This window comes from Strix aluco, chromosome 8 (genome assembly GCF_031877795.1).
Source record: "Strix aluco isolate bStrAlu1 chromosome 8, bStrAlu1.hap1, whole genome shotgun sequence".
Classification (NCBI taxonomy): domain Eukaryota; kingdom Metazoa; phylum Chordata; class Aves; order Strigiformes; family Strigidae; genus Strix; species Strix aluco.
In genome coordinates, this window is record NC_133938.1 from 11,049,328 (window position 1) to 11,069,338 (window position 20,011).

Consider the following 20,011-nt stretch of genomic DNA (forward strand, 5'->3'; position numbering starts at 1 on the left):
CACCTGCTAAGAATAGAAATTTAAGGCAAACACTGAACAGGCACTAAACTAAGACACAGTACAATTAAATCAGAATTATTTCAATATAGTAGCATGTCTGAAAACACTAAGACTACAAATAGCTCATTGTGAAATCAGTGGTAACACAAATGTATGCCTTTTTGAACTTTAAAGATTTAAGCTTCTTTTCATAGCCTGGTGGTGCCAAACTCTCTAGGATCCAAAAAAAATTCTAAGGGCTAACAATCTAAGGGCTACATCCAAGGTACACCCTTTTACTTAACGGGTCATCGCTTCTAAACAGTCTTACAATGTCATATAAGTTTACCCAGTTACTTGAAGCTCTATAAAGTAGTGCACACCAAAATTTCCTCATTTGAGGAGAACTTGTTATACAGGCAACTCTATGGAAGTTCGGCAAAAAAAAAAAGTTAGCTTTCCTTTTAGTCTACTATTTAGCAACAATTTCTGTTGCATATATGACTGCTCACAAATAACTGTCTTTTTCTACTCATATTTTTCAACTCCTTGCACTTCAGTGATTTTAAATAATTAGAGGTAATAAGGAACATGTACAAACAAAATGTATGTTCCTTTTGGTCTTCAATTCAGTCTTGACTAGAGCCATCTGAGTTTCCCCCCCATACAGAATACTCTCTTCTTAGAAAATGCTAATTTGACAGATACAACATTCTTCAAAAATACATTCACTTTACCAAAATCTTTTGACAGAAATCACGCAGAAGAGCAGATGTCAGTTCCAGCTCTTTAATTCCTTGGACAGTTACCCCTTTCAGCTTCATCCCCTTAAACTGTTCTCTAGGAAAACATGCAGAGGTAGCTACTCAGAAAGTTGTTTCCCAATTAAACTTGTTTTAAATGGTCATGTTCCCATGCTCACATCTCCCTAGACATCCAGTGGTATTTTCTTTCAGGTATCAGGCAGCTTAAGTAGCACTGAGAAGAATCATCTGAAAAAATAAATTATTCTTCACACACACACTTTTTTTCCCCCTGGCTTTTGTCAAAAGTAGGATGAATGCATTGTCTTCCTAATTCACCCTCTACCCTAAAGAGGGCCCACAGGAACAAACTGCTGCATTCACTGAGCAGGAGCAGGGAAAGCAAGGTAAAAATTCAAGCACAAGATCACACCACTTTTTATTTATAGCACAAAATCATCATGAGTATTCCCAGATTCACTCACCAAACCAGCAGTAAGTGAAGGAGCAGATTGTCCTAGAGACTGATTTCTCATGCGGACCAAGTTTGAGGTATCTCCAGGTGGCTGCCATACCATCTGTCCCACTCCACTGTGGACACTATTTGATAAGGGAAGCAGCTGTTTTCCTTTAAAAACAAAACGAAAATACTATCAGCTTGATTTTAAACCAGTTTGCAAGTTCAAAATGCAATGCTGAAAAATATTGCACGTAGAGAAAAAGCAGTTAATGAAAAAAGCAATTTAAAGGTTTTGGTAGGTTAGAACTTGTAAGAGCACACTACCTGTGAATTCATTATGTTTGATAACTAACTATTTCCAAAAAGTCCAGTTTACATTATGAGGTAATGGGTAAATCCAAAACCTTGTAGAAACAGACTTGTATCATTTTCTACCCTTCTATATTTCACACAGCTTAAAAAGGAAATAATATTTGCTGTCAATTAAACAATTTATTGCCCTATAGAGAGGCAATGTTAATGTTGCAAAATCTCTTAAGTATAATTTTAAAAATTCTTATGAAAATACATTCATGATTGTAAAGTATTACCTCTTCTAAATAGCTTAGCCATCTAGACATCTCCACTTTCTCCTACAATCGGAACATTCAGCAGTAGATTTCATGCAGCTGTGATCAGAATATAGGGTATGTTTAAACATTGTTTTGCTTTGAACCATGGATGTTTTGTCTTAAAAATTTCACTCTTCAGTAGTATCATATTATCTTAAAAGCAACACATTCTGTAGCTTTCCCCAGTCTCCCTTGTATCTGATTTGTTAGTGTAGATGCTAATCTCCCATGCTACATACACAGTGAGAAGAGTAGTTCCTATCTCAACAAGTTCACACCATTGTACTTTACTGCAGGAAATAAAGTAATCATTTAAAAGGATCTGCTCAATACACTTTTTTTCTAGTCAATATAACACTCTTTTTTGAAAAATGTCAAGCATTATGTTTCCACAATGAGAAAGAACCAAAGTCAAAGTAGGTCGTATTTTGACTCCATCAAGCTTGACAGTTTCCTTTTATGTACAATGTCATTCACAAAAAAAAGAAGAAAGATAGTCTTGTAGTTAAAAACACATAAGTGAAAGAGTCTGTAAATCTGGGTTCCATTATTAGCTTCCAGATGACTTCCTCTGTAACTTTGGTCAGTCAACCTCTGTGCTTCAGTTTCACCATCTTCAAAATGTGAGTAATACATCTTTTCCTTAAAATGAGGACTGTGAGACTAAATTACACACATATCCTTCCAAGCATGGTGAAGATAGTTGCATTCCACAAATTATTACATGCTCAGATACTACAACAGGAATCACAGGGGACTAAGACATCTGTCGTAATAAGTAGCAGGAAGAAGTCTACATCTTTAATCACATATACTGTAGAAAAATGCTTTTTTCTCAGAGGCAGCAAGCTATTTTACAAATTCAACTTCATATTAAAATTAGATGTGATAGATGACATTCATTACATAAAGGCAGCTACAATATTTGGAAGACTGTCATATAATGTGATTAGCCATGACACCAGGGGGGTGAGGAGTGAGAGTGGTGTCTTATTTTTTCTGTCCTTTTGTTTGTTTTTTTTTAAACTGGTTTATGTTAATTCTCTGTGCAAGTTATGAGCAATGGGCCAAGTACACATCAATAGAATGAGTCAAAGCATATGGGAGATGAGAAGGCTCAACTTTGGTGAGCAGAGACACAGCATATTAGTACCTTTTTCCCACTCCCACTCAAGCTGCCTACAGCTGTGGACATGATTTTCATGGTTTGCTCGTTTTCAAGATTATGTGTAAATACAACAAATCCTCTTGTCTGCTAAGGTCTAAAACTACAGAAATGTACATTGCTGTATTTATCTCAGTAAAGGACTAACAAAGATATCCTATAATAGCAATTCAAATCATATAATTATCTAATGCCAGTGCTTGAGAGCAAGAATACCATTATTTAAATCTCCATAAAATACAGTTATCAATATCTCCTTTCATAGTTCCACAAAATCTGAACCCAGGAAGACAGAATTCCATCCAGAGTCAAATCTAAGCCAACCAGTTTGCACACATAATCATCTATACTCTTTAAACTTATTTGCTTCTGTTGCAAAAATAAGGTGGAATTATTCTCAAGGTGGAGCTTGAAGTTAAAAGCCTTTCCCTGCCATGCCTCAAGTCCTACATACATTCCAAGCACCCACATTTAAAATATGTATATCTAAACATCTATATTTTCTTTATCCAGTTGGGACAAACTGATCTTGCTGGGGCTCTTTTCCCCTTCCTGAATCAGGACATAGTAGATTGAAAAGTCATTAAGATGAAGCAACAAGTTCTGGAGAACATTATCATTTCAGAAGATCTACAAGAATGTTATCTCCAAACAGAAAAATTATTTTTTAAAAAGAAACAGAACTTCTCCAGTTTTCCTGCTTCCTCCTACTTACTTTGCTTACTTCTAGACAAGGAAAAAAAAAAAAAAAAAATCACTCTAAAAAAACCAAACTACAGTACTACCTTGGGCCATTGTAATCAGCTGCCAGATGCGTAGTTAATAAACTTCTGTTCCCCTCTAGCGATCAACTTAGAGAACAAACTTACATGAGTGCAAAACATTAGGAATGTTTCCACTTTTTCAGAAACAAGCCACTTATTACAAATAAAACATTAAGACAAGGCCAACTCAAAATAAAATGTGCATACTTTACTGCTTACTTAATTCTATTACACCTAGCACCTCAAACTAAGATGTTTATCATCCCCTGATAAAAGGCTGAGGGACCAGGACTGGATGTATTTTCAAGTCAAGCCCATGCTGCTGCCAAAATGGGTGGTTTCACTCTCTTCCTCTTCCCCTCCCATCTGAGAGTTTCCAACCCTTCTTGTTCTTACACTAACATGCAAATAAGCAAACAGTCAGCCTAATTAGGGAGGAAATGGGCTGCAAGTTAACCCTACAGAACAGTGGTATTCAGGCAGATCAGCTATTTCATTCCAGACTGATCATGCAACTCTATACATTCTAATGCCAGCATCACAGACCGATATCAGCTTTAAACAGTTGTGAAACCATCCCCTAGCCCACATACGAAGTCTTTAAAAAAAGAAAATAACTGAGCTTGGTCCTCTGTTTTTTGGATAATTACTAGACTATGCTCGCTCCATGGTTCTACAGTTGACAAACTTAATTCTCTGACAGTGCTGAAGATTGTATACACAAGAAAAAAAAAAAAACTTTATACAAACTGAAAAAACATCTAGTTAGTAAGATTTTTACTTTGAATCACGAATGCCTACAGTGCTTCTGAAGCCACAAAGAAACTAAATAATAATTTGAACCTGATATAAAAGTCAAGTTCCCAGTAAGAAACAATATGGCAAAGCAGGCAAGCTTGCAGTCAGTGCTGACATTAAAAGTGGAAGAGGTAAGAACGCATCGCTATGTTGCCTAAAGTTCCACCACTCCCCTCTCAACTTTGCACATTAAGTCTTAGCTTCTAACTCCGGGCTCACTCCGGGCAATATACAGTATTTCACTCCAAATCCAGACTCTCTTTTTCACTCTTTTACTAATTTTTTTTTTTTTGCATCTTTCTCTTACATAAATTTTTTTATGTCCTCCCCACAAGACATCACCTCTAGTTTCAGAGAAATTATTTATCAGTACCTTTTATTACAACTGTTATGGCAACAAGTAATACTGCATCTTTAATACTAATGAATTGTCATATGGTCTTTACAAAATGGCATACCTGACAAAGAACTTGCCAAACTACCTCTTCGTAGCTTGCAGTCATCTTGACTTAGCTGACGATGGAGCTTGGTTTTCCCAGCAGATGAAAAGATGTCAGGATTGCTGAGCTTCCTGCAACGTAATGGAGTGGACTCTGTTATCATCTCCTGTAGAATGAAAAACAAGCAGAAGTTTGTAAATGACAGCTAAGTATCTGTTTTCTGAAACACACTCTCCAAAGCATAAATGAGACTGTTTTTAAAAAAAAAAAAAAAAACACAACCACACCACACACACACACACAAAAAAACACTTAAAATTGTAAATCCCCCTCTTTTGTGCCACATATCTGCACAGAAACCACATCACAAGATCCCAATCAAATATGGTCCTTGAACACTAGTGCTGTAAGGAATATCATTAATAATAGTCAGAAAAAGGCAATTACACTACAGCAGTTATTTGCTCTTATATTATGTAGGAAAAGAGGCTACTGAAAAATCAGGCTTAGTTTGATTCAAGCTGTTTACTGCTAAAGCAAAGAGTATTTCCTCTAAATTTCCAATTATTTATTCCATCCAGTCTATGACTAATATACCTATAAAGAAACCTTTGCAATGTCCAATTGCAGCCCAAAACTCCTGTAAGTTACAGTTCTACTACAAGTCCATAGGTATCACTAAATAATAATTAGGATAGAGATCATCCTTTGTGTAATGTCTTTGTTATTACTATAAACAAAATTAGACATGTATTTGTCCGAAACACTCCCACACATGTAAATTCCTTTCACAGCATACAGCAAACTTTCAATCAGAATAGCAGTAGGTAGAACAGTGACAAGCACAACCACAGTGCCTTCCTCATGCATTTAGTTGTTCTGGAGGTGTTGAACTCATTTCACACCCAAAGGATTACAAACATAGCTATCATACATGGATTTGAAGATAATGTGACACTTTCCATTATAGCCCATACAGATGAACTTGGTCAAGTTCTCCTTTCTCTGCAGTCGTGCAACACACTCCACATGTCTTAATGGATTGCTCCATTTTATTTCAAATGCCTCTCATTAGCTGTACAGCACTTCAAGCCATTCTTATCCTCAAAAAAATCTCATATGAGACAAAAAATAAACAGAAAGGAACACTTTCCCTGCATGATATATCACCACATGGTTTAACATAGTTTTAAATCATGTTTACATCAAAAATTAATCTACCAGTTGTGGGTTTTAATTAAAATTTGCAGATTCCAGTCAAAATCTATTTCTGAAGTCATTAATTCAAATTTATTCAGTCTACAGTGTTATGCCTCAAACTGTCAAATCCAGACCAGGACTACACACTATAAAAACTTCAAGATTTTTTGGGGGGGAGGGAGGAAGGAAGGACAGACATGAATAAAGTGGTTTTACATGAAAAAACAAAAAAAAAATGGATTTGAAATAGAATCCCCACTCAGCTCTGAGTCACTCATTCTCAACCTTTCTTAGACTCTGCCTCCTTTTAATCATGAAATCTTTTGACACCTCATAATAGTAACTAACTTTGTTATTTGTTTGACAGAAATGCTTTGCTCCACATGTGCTTTGGTGGTGCACCTTTCACAGGGTGAGAGGTACTGTCCTGATACAATTTCTTCCTCTGGTTATGGTTAGACATTCAGTCTCCACACTGTCTAAACCAGATCAAGAGAGAGACCTGGGTAACTTAAAGTAGGTCAATTCACTTATCCAGTTCATCACACAGCTGCAAACAGTTGTGCTGGCTCAAGAGTGGGGAGAGGCATGAAAACAAGTGACCTGGGGTAGAGAAAACTGCTTGAGCTGAAAACTGCTTTAATCTTAAGGTTCCTCATACACATGTTGGAACAAAGAACCTCACATTTTCATTTGCCTCTGACCTTTTCCACAAAGATACTGAAGATCTTCATTTCCAGCAGCCTATACTTCTGTTCTTCTGTCATTTGGAGAGCTGAAAAGACACCTACCACACTTTTGTTTGTACTCAGAAGTAAGCTAAGTATTTTTAAATTGCAACATTGCCAGTCCCCCAGCATGCCTCTGAAAGCTGCAGATGCCAAGGGCACAAAGTCTTTGCTGTTTCTATTTGGAATGGCAGAACGTGGTTACATATGTATACATGTCTGTAAGTAGACATATAGAAACATACACACACACACACTCTTTTAATATGGTCTGTCCTAAATCCCTGCAACATCTAAAATCTAATTTGTTTCCCAACTCTAACAATCTGAAATTAACATACCTCAAAAAAAAAAAACCATGGGCATTCCAGGTTACAAGCAAATTAGTTAAAAATCTCATGCAGCCTACCCTCTCACACTCCTTATGCTTCAATTCCAACAAGTGTTCCCATCACACTTCAATATCTAGCTACTTCCCTGAAACTAGTCCTAACTCTATTGAAAGGCTCTATGCACAAGGTGCTAGTGGTCATCCCCGCGGTCCATGTACTGCCTGCTGACATGAATCCCTACAAAAGCCAGCTTTTTTCCCCACTCTCACCTATTGCCATGATTGTCTTCCCTTCACCAGTGCACTTAGGTTCCCCCAGAAAGGGGAAGCACAGTCCTGCTTGTCAGGCTGATGCAGCAATAGCAGTTGCTCTTCCAACCAATTCAGCTGAGTTGGGGCAGGGGGAGGAAGAGGGCAGGCAGAAGATACACAGAAGCTGGTACCCAACCCACCTGGCTGCTGCCCATCACTCCCCAAACACATCCGCACCCAAGATAGAAACAGAGCACACGCCTTACTTAAACTGCAGCTTTGGGGAACCCTCTTTACATCCTGTTCCTCCCACCCAGCACAAACGCCAGAAAAGAAAAATTGGGGAAGGGGATGCAGGAAAGAGCATCAGAGAACAAGGATATGGCTACGTGGAATTTTCTCGGCTGCTTCTTTGCTGCTACTTCACTTTCACAAACATCTCACGTGTCTTGATATGGTTTAGTGTGATGTCCTTAGCTTGAAAGGTATACCTTATCTCACTAACAAATGTCCAGTAAATCTAGTAATTTTACTCCAAGTCAACAACTAACTTAACATCCAAATCAACAGATGAACAAAATCAGGACATGCAAGAAAACAGGACTTTCTCTTTGTTTGAGAGAGGAAAAACAAGGTATTCTTTTGCCTACAAAAAATTTCAGAACAATACTATGTACAAAACCAATTTTAAGATTATTGTATTAATAAGAATACCCATCAGCAGTTACAATTTCAAGATTAACATGAAGAAAAGTGTTTTAACTGGAACTTCTTTGTGTGTTCAAGGTTTTGGGGTTGTTTGGTGGTGGTTTGGGTTTTTTGGGGTTTTATTTATTTTGTTTTTTTCCCCTCAGGTGCACATTCACCTCTCCTCTAACACACACACACATATACATCTCACCCAGCTTTCTCAGTGAACTGCAGTTAAAAAAAAGAATATTCTTTCATTCAGGGCACTGAAGTAAAGAAAGGCAGTAAAGTCAGAAACAAAAGCACTTTAAGTCATGTTACAAGTCATTTCTGTATTTTAAATCTCTTTTTCCACTCGATTTATACACATTCACATACCCCTACCAACCAAAGAATGTGCCCACTTTCCTATCCTTTCCCTTTCTCCTCTATGCAGTCTCTTCTCAGTAAAAATAATTACAAATTCTTAATATTTCATAAGTACAAAAGTTTTTTAGATCTGATAACATCTAAATCAAAAAGTAGCCCAACTGAAGGAGCACATGGAACACCAACACTGAAGGGCACACCTACTTCTACCACAATATCCGCTCAGCTGCGACATCCTGCCTACACACCCCTTTCAGGTCAACTCAGTGGTAGGTGCTACTTCTCAAAACGTCATTCCGTATGCATTTCTTCAACAGCCATCCCAGATTAAGCAAATCCTCCCCACCAGGGCTTGTACCACAAAGATACGAAAGGAACAGTAGAAAGGTAACAGCTTCCCACACTCACCAAAGAATCTAGGCTGTCTTCTACAAGAGACAGTCTTAGTACATATTACATATGGAAAATTCTTCATAAGCCCTTTTTTTGTTAAGCACATTAAACACTTGGGCAATATTCAGAAGACTACACAGCTCTTGAATGTTTTGAAGAAAGTGATTCCAATCACAATCTGAAGGTTTGTATACTGTTATACTCACTTTTAAAGTATTTAAAAGAAAAAATCCAGTGCACTGTTTTGAGACAGCCTACTATGTTTTAAAAAATGCTAAGTACAACATGGTCAGTTTAAAATTTCATTTTCTAAGAGCTATGCCTATATTGTGTCAGCAAAACAATGAAGAGGGAAAGTTTTAACTTTACAACAATAGAGTTGTCTTTCATAAGACTGTAATTTATTTCACTCATCCACCAAAACCCAGCTTTAACATTGCAGTTCATAGACAAGCTGCGTGAAAATAGCAGCGGTTTATGTTACCACTCTTAAACAAGGAAGCAAAAAATCCTACAGGAAGAGATCCTTCCTTGTCCTTGCCCCAAAGCAAGATGCCACACAATACAAAGGACAGAAAAATCTTTCACAACATTCCAAATCAATGGATAAAGAAACTCTTTGCAGTGACAGAGCAAAATTTTGCTTACATGAATTCAAATTACTAAATTAGACTATCAGAGCACGTGGTTGAAGAATAGATTATGCAGCACAGACTAACATAATTTTAAGGACTCCACTTCCACTTTTGAGAAGGAAAAATTCTTGCAGCTTTAGAAGTGAAAGAATTGGGAAGCACGTTACAGAAACACTTTGCTCACACAGCGTGAAAAAGAACTGTGAGCCTCTCCATTAATTTCTTTTCAAAGGTGATTAAAAAAAAACCCTTCTTCATTTACTTTGGCCTTGTGTCTTTTGCCACAAGCTAAAAATCAGGTTCAAGCAGCCAGCCACATCCTGCAAAGCTTAGGGTGAAGATAAAAGAGTCACACAATCTTGATTTCCTAGGCAAAGATTATTCCTATCAGTCCCTTCAAAGGTATACAGAAGTTTGCTCATATAACTTGAAACAGGAGGATATGAAGAAAATGGCAAAGGCTTTTCTTGAATAGTGAGGGGCTCTGCATTTTTCAGCTCTGTCACTTGCCACACTTGCACAGAAAAACAGTTAAAATAGTTGTGGCACTGGAAATACAAACAAGTCTGTTTCTCTTGCCTGAAATCTCACATAGGGCTTATTACACTCAGCAAGATGGAGAAGCAGACAGATTGCAACAATAGCTGCAGACAAAAGACAAGAAATCTAATGTACTTCCTGAGTGTAAGGTTACACTAATATCCCACGTTAAAGTCATGATCTGGTAATTTCAGAATACAGCTACAAGGAACCTTCTCAGGCATCTTTTCCATTCCATTACACAGGGAAAGTCTCCCAAGCAATTCAAGCAAGAAATAAAAGGGCAAGCACATATACCACTGCAACAATTTTCAGCAGCCTTTTTTTTTTAAATGTTCATCTAATGGTGCTGCAAGAGAGCAACACAACAAAGATCCTTAATCCACAAATGGCAAGTGAATACTGAAAGTGTGGATGCATGTCAAAGTGCTTCCTTGAACTGCCAGATGAAGTACCACGCAATTAGACTGATGTATCAGCAACATATAAATGTTAAGAAAAAAAACATAAGACCTGTCTTTATGGTCTACATTTAAGATGTAACAGATCATTATATGTAGCTGTGTTATAACTAACTCAACAATATATATTTCCTAGAGGTCTCTACAACAAGCAAAAATACTCAACTGTGACTAACAAATATTCACATCTGCAGGGCCAAACATGTTAAACTATTAGCTGAGGGGGCAGGAGAAAAATCTACAAAAGTTTTATATGAACAGGTAATTCATGAACAGGAAAAATGCCTAATGAGCACAACAACCTAAGGTCATCTGGAAATTAATTCTAGCAAACTGTTGGAAGAAAAAAAACTTAAATACAATAAATTGGCAAATAATACACTAATATTACCCTATTTTGTAAGGAAGATAACCAATAACTAATGCAACTCAAGGATAGCTTGACACTTTTTGAAATTTTTTTTAAGCGATAAAAATAGCCAACATTGAAAGCTACATTTTCTATTTTCTAATACAGTCCCGTTTGTCCTTTAAAAGATAAAAGCCTGTTGTGTCAGGATTGTGTGCATGTATCTGAGAAGCATCCTCTTCCTTCTCAGCCTTTCCTCATCACTTTATATAATGCGTGTACATACCCTTAACGAAAGATAAATCTGATCCTGTCATTAGGTCTGCTCTAATATACCTTAAAACACACTGAAAAAGAAAATTAATGACCTAGAGAAGAGATCGCAAACCAAATATCTATTTAAGTAGCAATTAACACAACGGACTCATAGTATTTATAGTAGTATTTAGCACTGAAATTTGCCTTAACTTTCTAGCCTGAACATGACACATTGAGGGAAGAGGGCCCACAGCTTACCAGGAAGCTGAGGTGAGCCCAAATGTGACCAAAATTGTAGGCTGAATAAAAACTTGCAATTAAGATCCTTCTTAACTGTATCTGCTTAACTCATGTACTTGCCACCAGCATTCTGAAAAATGTCAAAGACAGCAAAATCAACGAAAATTACATTAAATCAACATAGCCTCTTAAAGGCTATAGTATATTGGTTTACTACATCAACAAGAAAGGCTTTAAAAAATATATTACATTATATAAAAGCATCAGTATTTTAAAGACAGAAAATTGTTTCACAATATTGTTCTCTTTCACAGATTTATTTGAAAAACTTTGCAATAAATCCCAACATTCCCACAAAGTAAATATATAAACTTAGTTTAGTGTCAATAGTAAGTATTCAAAATGACTGGAAAGCTAAGCATTATTGCCACAGTGATGTTTTCACTAGTTATACAGTGTAACATGCACACATTCAACATTCTGAATACCTGTAGCTTCCTCTGCAGACCATCTGCAGTTATAACACACATTACTGAAAAGTTACAAAACAAATCTAAATTCTTCTGTAAAAAAAAAACCAAAACAAAACAACACTAAAAATCCCCCAATTAAAAACAAACAAGAAAAAAAAACGTTTCCTGAAAGACATAGTACCAGAAAACTATACTATGAGATACACCTTCCTTATCTTGTTCTTCCAGTAGGAAGATTTTTTTTTTCTTGTTAACTCTTCAGGAAAGCAGCTCCAATGCATGTTTGATTAGAACTAATGAATTAAAAGCTTTAATGTTGTTTCACCAGGGAAGTTCAAGTTGCTAACTTTGTTGCCAAGTGTTTCCAGCTGCAGGAACATTAAAAAGCTTGTTAAAAGGCAAAAGTAAATATTTACAACTATATACGTTATTACCCCGTTTCTGAGGATCGTTGAGATGCAGAATAGTTTTATTCCTAATGCAACCACAGTCTAGAAGGCAAGGTAATTTATGATTAAATTATATCAGCTTGAATGTTTGGTCCTTGTATGAAAATACAAATAACACTGCAATGGTTTATACAAGCAAAGTATTTGATCCTACTTCAGGATCTCCCAACTAAGATCCAAAAGATCCTAAGGATCCAAATGGATCTTAGGCTTAAAGCCAAAAGAATTTCATCTAGGGCAGAAAGAACAACAGACCCTCTACTAAAGTCTGTATCAAACTTTACAGAAGTCCAAAGAAACCACGATCAAAGTATCAAGACTCAAAACCCCACTACATGCTCACTAGTTACACTGAAAACAAAACCAGTCTGAACAAAGACACTGCACATTAAAGGCCACACTGGTATTCTAGCATGAGTATTTCAAACATAAAAAGGTTGTAGAGAGCAGGGAATTTAATTCCCAGCCAGATGAAACAACATGAACTCTATAATTCATCATCTGTACATTAGAATCCTGTCTACTGTGAGGATTAAAAGAATTATGACCCAAAAAAATGTTATTTGTAATAGAATTTGGTGTTATAAGACATCAATAACACCATCTCTCTGAAGATTTTCTTCCATTAAACTCAGAAGATGTGCCAAGCATGTAATACATCCCAGCATTACTGACTAGTACTACTGCAAGTTCTCTTTAGCATCCTATGCATAACCAAATACTCGTTTATCTTCTATATTCTTGTCTATTCGATTTTTATACAGTCAAATAGAGATGTAGGTTTAGATTTGCTAAAGACCATAATCCACAGTATCAACAAGGCAAAACTTTTCTCGGTTGCCAGTTTCTTACAGATTTATTCTGATATTTGTTATGCAGAAAACACTGAATTTAACACCTTTTATTAAAATTATCCTGTAAGAAAGACTAGAATGGGAACTGATTAAGGAACCAGGCAAGCAGCAGAAACACAGCTGTATCTTAAGCTGTGCATGTAAAAAGACCTATGATTTCATATTGGCTATAAAAAGGAGAATTACCAAAACATTCTGCAGGGTGCCTTAATTCCCTGCAACACTGATGCTTTTTTTTTTTTCCCAATGAGTGAGCTTTCAGATCTCCAACTATATTGTTTTTTCACATTACAACACTGTCTCATTACCAAGGAAAGAGAAACATAAAATATCTACTTATACTTGTGTAAATTCTGTTTAATGTCCATAAACAAAGTTACAGTCAAGTCATTTTCATTGGGAACGTAAACTCTCTGTTTGTCTATGGAGATGAACAAGACCTAGTGATAGGTCAAAAGTTCATTCAATTTACATAAACAATTGCTTCATAGCCTAGGACCTGGAAGAGAGTCTCACCTAATTGTATACATTACAAACAAGAACCTCTGAGTCACATTTCAAAAACTGAGAAGTTATCTGTGTTAGTATTTGATTCCAAACCCAAAACAATATAGAATTTTCTATATCTAAGGCACAAATAAAATATATTTAAAATTCAAATACTAGCTGAAAATACAAAGTTTGGCAAGTGAACAATAATACAGTGTATTAAAATGTGCATGCTGTATAAAAATGACTTATTTACTAAAAGTGCAGAGTTCTAATCTTCTTTTGAAAAAAGCATTTCCCAAAGAAAAATGTTCAGAGTTATTAAGCTTGAAGTATAGTCTCAAATAAAAGTCTCTCTTGGTCCAGTATGATATACAGCCCTTAAAAAACTGTCCCAAGGCTAAGGGGGCTAGAAGAGAGAAATCCATGCCCAACTGCTGTTCCAAGGCTTGTTTCAAATGAAGCTGCCTACAAAGAAAAGAAAAAGGTAACTCATGAACTGAACTTTGGTGAGGAACCGCTCAGGTGAGTTAAAGGGGCTTTTCTAATTAGACATTCAATGACTACTTACAGATGTGAATACAATTTTAAGACTTGATCTTAATTTATAAAGCTCACTTGAATAGCACATGCTGCACAGAAAGAAAAGTATGAAACAAAAAAACACTACAGGAATCCTCTTTAACCACGCTACTTTTTTGCCCAGGATGCTTTTACATTTTGCAACTATCACCTGAAAAGTAGTAGCAGTAGTAGAACCACCTGTAGTTAGACAGAGATTAGTGGCAAAATAAAATCTAACAACGCACAATGGTCCGCTAAGAGCTAGAACACTTTTTGTTCATACACAGGACAAAGAAAGGCCAAGATACATTTTAATCTGGTATTATCATCACTGAGAAAGGTCATTATTTGCAGCAGGAAAAGAAATTAAATACTTCTTTTTGTTTGTGACAGTGAGAGTTCCAATCCTTTGGCATCAATATTTTTGTCTCCATGAACCATCTGGAATCTTCTTGCTTCCTACCACAAATGAGATAAGCACATCAATGTGCAGCAAAAATAAGCAGTGCTTATATGAAGGTTTCCTGAGAACAAGTTTTCCCTCAAACTCAACAGCAGATCTGCATGTATGAATGGGGAAAAAAAATTACCATTTGATTATAAGACTGTAAATAAAACTACCAATGGCTTTAGACCTAAAGGAAATGAAGTTAACCTTTGGAAACACAATAAACCCTTAATCCTTAGCTTTTCTTAACAGAAATCACATTAAATGAAAGACAAACTAATTCACAATTCTTATCAATGTCTGCACAAAGAAATGGAGCCTCTATAGTCTGGCACAAAAACTTCTCCTCACCAAGCAGCATAATACAGTTCCATCCCAAAGAAACTAGAGCCAAAATTTTTTCAAGGACAAGCCATGTATTTCTTCCCTTCTGCCTGAGAACAAAAACAATGCCCAACTGTTAGGTTTATGAACATCAACTGCTCCTCAAGCTCAAACTGAAAGACTACACTCAGCAGACACTTTGGTAAAGTGGCTGCTAAACTGGCAAAACAATGCTGTAAACAGATTCTCCTCTGTCCAGAAAACAGGGATCAATGCAAAGGTCAAAGACTGTACAAATAACTAACTGAATGCATAATTTAACTGTCAGGGTCAGGTATTTTTGCCACCTTCACATTGCACACGGTCAGTTTAAGTCATTTAATAAAGCAGAGAAAGATGCTACTAGTATGTCACTGCATCCATCTATACCTAAATGTTTAAACATTTAAATGCCTACAGTCACCGCATTAACTATATGACTCATTTATAAGCCTTCCTCTAAAACAGTGACTATAAGTTATTTATTTGTACTCTCTGATCTTCTGGTGCTGTCCAGGACACTTAACATGATTGATTTCCTTTTAAAGGTCTTTTCTAAGGCTCCATATCAAAATGTGATTTTTTTTTACTATCATAAAGTGCTTGTAAATACACTAAAGATTGAATGGTGTGATTTTAGTGACTAATAAACCTGTTTTAATTATTAAGCATTCCATTTTTGAGATGACAATTCCTTGCTCTGGGGCCTTACAATGGCTTCTTTAAAAGAAAACTGGGGTCTCACTCCATTTCAAATGGCAAAAAATGGAATCATAAGCAGAGCTGCTGCTAGTCCTCTCAGCTAGTCCTCAGTGAACAGAGGACATGAAACTACCGGCTTAACAGAACAAACATCAAAAAAACCAAGGTAAGACATTAAATTATTTCACTATCAGTGCATTTTTTTTCTTAAGTAGCTCCACAAGTCTCTATTACATGCTCTTTTCCAGTTTTGCCTTTCCAAGAGTTAACACTGCTTGCATTAGTGAAGTTGGATTCTTTGGATCCTGTACATGCTTCCTCAGAAAGCTCTCAATGCCACAGCAAGGACAAAGGTATCTATGCAGTTTTGTCGATTTGTGTACTCGCTTTGTAATGACAAACTGTATTTTAAGAAAGAGTGCAGAGAAATGCAATTTGATGATTCTAAGCTGTGTGCTCTTCAATGCAAAGAGAAGAAACCCTAAGTTTAATATCTGGGATAACTGGAAATCAACATGCACAGGGAGACAGCCTTCCTGGAAACATGGAACCATGCTCAAACCATTTGTAGAGTACAAATCAAGTGTTTATGCAGTCCTTCTGCATGTGTACAACTCCCAGTGGCATGAAAAACACAGACATGAGCAGCAGTATCAAGTTCTGGTTATTATTCATAGTACCAGGAAGCCATGTTAGAAAACTTTTTTTTTTAACCATTCTTACTGAGCTCAAAGCATGACAGTTGTGTATTTGAAGAATAAAAAGACATGCCTGAGCATCAATTAGTCAATCTGACAAGTACTACATTTCATAAAAACCTTCAAGCTTCCTGAAATGCAGCTACAATATGTTTTCACAAGTTTTCATCCCACAGACAGTACTGAATTCCCCTTGCTCCTCAGTGGATGTATCTTTTACACTTTGTTTTTGTTTGACTGGATTAAGAAAAGCCAACAAAGTGTCTCAAGTTTGGGTCCAACCATACACATGATTCGGTCTTCAGTAAAACTGCTTTCTATATGCTGCAGGTCAGCGTATGTTTACCATTGGAACCATTCTGTATTTTCTGTCATGAAAGACAAACTGGTTTGTGAACTCTTCCATCAAATCCAATAGGGAAAAATCAACAGAGATGGCAGGACCTACAAAAATTATTTTTTTTTTTTTTTTTAAATCCTGAAGTGCTAGCAGCTAACATATCAAAGTGGTAAATACACACAGCATATACTGAGCTAATTTTCATAAGAGTTCTCAGTCACTGCAAGAAGTTAGGGCTAGCAGAATGTAGCCTCACATAAGCAACGAATTTTAAGTGTTACTGCAAATCTGTCTTGAATGGATTGCTGGATGTTTGGACACTGTGAAGAGAATGGAAGCAGCAGTCCAGAAACCCACTGAAATTCAGATCCTTATTATAACTATCATTAAATATTTTTACTATTCGTACAATAAGCCGAGATGCCAAACACCTAGAACAAGAGTTTCAGAAATACTAGCATAACACAGCAAGGGCCAAAAAAAAGTTATCCAAGTGTCATTCAATTAAGTAGTTAAATACTTATTTTGGCTTTGTACTGTTGAAAATGTTTATGGTGGATTACTTGTCACACTATGTAGTAAAAAACATTACAGAAAATCTTCGTATATAGACAGTTCATGAGACATGCGTGGGCTGAAACTGAATCAGAAACCACATTTCAAAACTTCTTAAACTCCCCATGGTCCAACCTTAACAGTGCTATCTGCTTCTGGAAATTTAAACAGGTACATGGAACGTTTTAAAGCACTGTCTTGCTTTTATATTCATGAAAATCCAGACCAACTAAAAGGTCTTAGGAAGTATTTTATTGTTAAATTGTCTACTATATGTATAACAAAAAGTGTAAACATTTATGATGCAGTTCTAATAGCAAAGAAACAGAGCATCATTCCATTTTCCATGTAAATAATGGACCTCCATTAATGCTAGAGCAATTCCAAATAACAAAAAACTGACAAGCTAGACAGCTAGATCTCTCTATTTTTGCTGAGTTTTTAGTCTTGAACCCTCTTCCCTCACTGTACTGTAATGTGTATTTATAACAGAACATTTGAAAATAATTTCTGACAGATTATTAGTTTCAGGGTTCATGGGACCTAAGCTGTAAGTTAGATAATGCACTACCATAAAAAGCACAGCTTAGAGGAAGAGCAAGTAAAAAAAATTAAAATGTTTTAAAACAGGTTTTAATGAATAGAGCTACTTCATTACAAACCAGGCAAGGCCTTCTAATCCTTCTACTACACTGAGATATCGCAGAGCATCAACTTCCCACAGCCGAGAGTGACTTCTGTGAAGACATCAAAAAAATGAGTGCATTTTCCTCACCTGAAACAGATTTTTCTACTTCCTTGCAAAAAGGTAGAAGCTTTTTGAGTGACCATGGACTCAGCTTCTCCCTCCAAAGAGCAGCATTTTCACCAGGCTTCAAATAGTACTAGATCACTACAAATGGACACTGACCACAGCACATCATTATTTGATGTGGAAATGAAACTGTTAAGACTCTACACGATCTGTCCATTTAGCTACTGTGGTTCTTGAGGAAGGTCTTGATGGGTGATAAAACTTTCTGTTTCAGTCTCAAACAGTTCACTAACCTCGTCTTCACTGCTTCCTTAGCTTCAGCTACTCAGGTTCCATGAATAAGAATTAAAGAAGAGTAAAAAACCTTTTCTTTTAAATAAATGTCTATCATCGTATCTATACTAATCCACCGCATTTCTTATAAGCATGAAAGCTATGTTGGCTTATGGAGCACAACAGGCAGCTCAGGCAATAAAAATAACTTATCTGATAAAAACAAAGGATTGCCCCTTCTCAAGGCTCTTAAGAACTACCTTGACAGGCAGGACAACACTCACATTCTTTGCGCTGCAAGAAGGCACGTGAGCTTGCTCAAGAAGTCAACTTCTAAACGTAAAGTCAACAACACATACCCATTCCTCCAACACAATACACACGGATGTTACTTGGTTTCCTGAAGCATAGAGTCATGAATATATCCATGGCCTGAGTGTTTTGCAGATACCTAATCCTAGCCTTGGACAGCACCCCACTGTTATCCTCAAGTGCTCTGTAATAAATACTAAGTAGCAGCAGCTTTTGCCTTCAAGATAATAATTGATTACAATTATAAAGACTAGTAGTCCCACACCAAATCCACCCACTTCTGATAGAATATTTCTCTTGGCTCCTTCACTTCTGTACTCCTTTTGGAAAAGAAATACAGTGAATTGCTGAACTCAGATGCAAATCAGCCACGTGAACACCTATATATATTCATAATCTCTTCACTTCCTGCTTAGCTATTCTAATATGCAAGATATGAAATTAATGTGGCCAATACACAATATTTGCTCTTACTCTTCACTTATGATAGGAAACTGAAATCTCACATGAGCAAGCTGAATCATCTAAGCTGCTGATGCAGTGCCTACCTACTTACTGACTTACACAAATCCATTTAAACGAATTAGGTTTGTCCATTAATATTCAACTTTGAGGGAGGTGATGTTTTTATTGTATCAGGCCAGAGAAGTGCCATATGCCCTTTGGCTCTATTTTGCTATTATCTAACAAGCCTATGTCAGAATTGGTCACTTGACTCTACATTCCTTTTGTCTGCTTCTAGATGAATCTTTCAGCTCAATTCTGTTATTATCTAACAAGCACATTGCAGAATTGATCACCTGACTCTATTCTCCTTTGCCTGCTTTTAGATGAGTCTTTTCTTCAGTCACTTCCAGCCCTACCTATACTTCCAAACATCAGTATGAACATACAAGTGAACTCAGAGAGATATGTTGCCAGCAGCTGCTAGTGTTGTCTGAGCAAAATACAGAAAGGCAAAACTATGGCTAATAAAGAAATGAAGGAGTAGCTCTGGCATCAGCAAGAATCAGCTTATGGAAGGCAGAGAGACACACCTACAGGACCTTGAGAGGTTTGATCTTTCTGGCTTCTTGCCTCCTCAGGAAAAGGACAGAGAAGAAAACAGAGACAGAACCTTACATGTCACAGGGAACAGCTCCTTCTTCCATAGCTATGCTTTGCCTTCTTCACTACCTTTATTTTTCCATAGAGAAAGGGATAATCTTAAGAAACTAAACTCTGAGGACGAGTAAGCATGCCTGCCAGCCAGTCTGGACTCTGGTTCACCATATTAGAAGCTTTAGAGGCTAGAACTTGGCACCTTCTTATTAAAAAAAAAAAAAAAAAAA

General features: G+C 36.6%; 1 protein-coding gene across 7 annotated transcripts in view; it reads right to left on the reverse strand.

Annotated features, from left to right (window-relative positions):
- MAST2 (microtubule associated serine/threonine kinase 2) overlaps positions 1-20,011 on the reverse strand; it is a 198,194-nt gene that overhangs the window by 170,651 nt on the left and 7,532 nt on the right. For 6 of the 7 annotated variants that reach the window (XM_074832136.1, XM_074832138.1, XM_074832137.1 and 3 more), the window contains exons 2-3: positions 4,979-5,126; positions 1,208-1,350 (exon numbers count right to left, since the gene is read on the reverse strand). In XM_074832136.1, coding sequence (XP_074688237.1) covers positions 1,208-1,350; positions 4,979-5,126 — 291 coding nt within the window. Of the gene's footprint in view, positions 1-1,207; positions 1,351-4,978; positions 5,127-20,011 lie in introns of those variants that run through there. The other variant, XM_074832143.1, reaches the window with a different exon arrangement.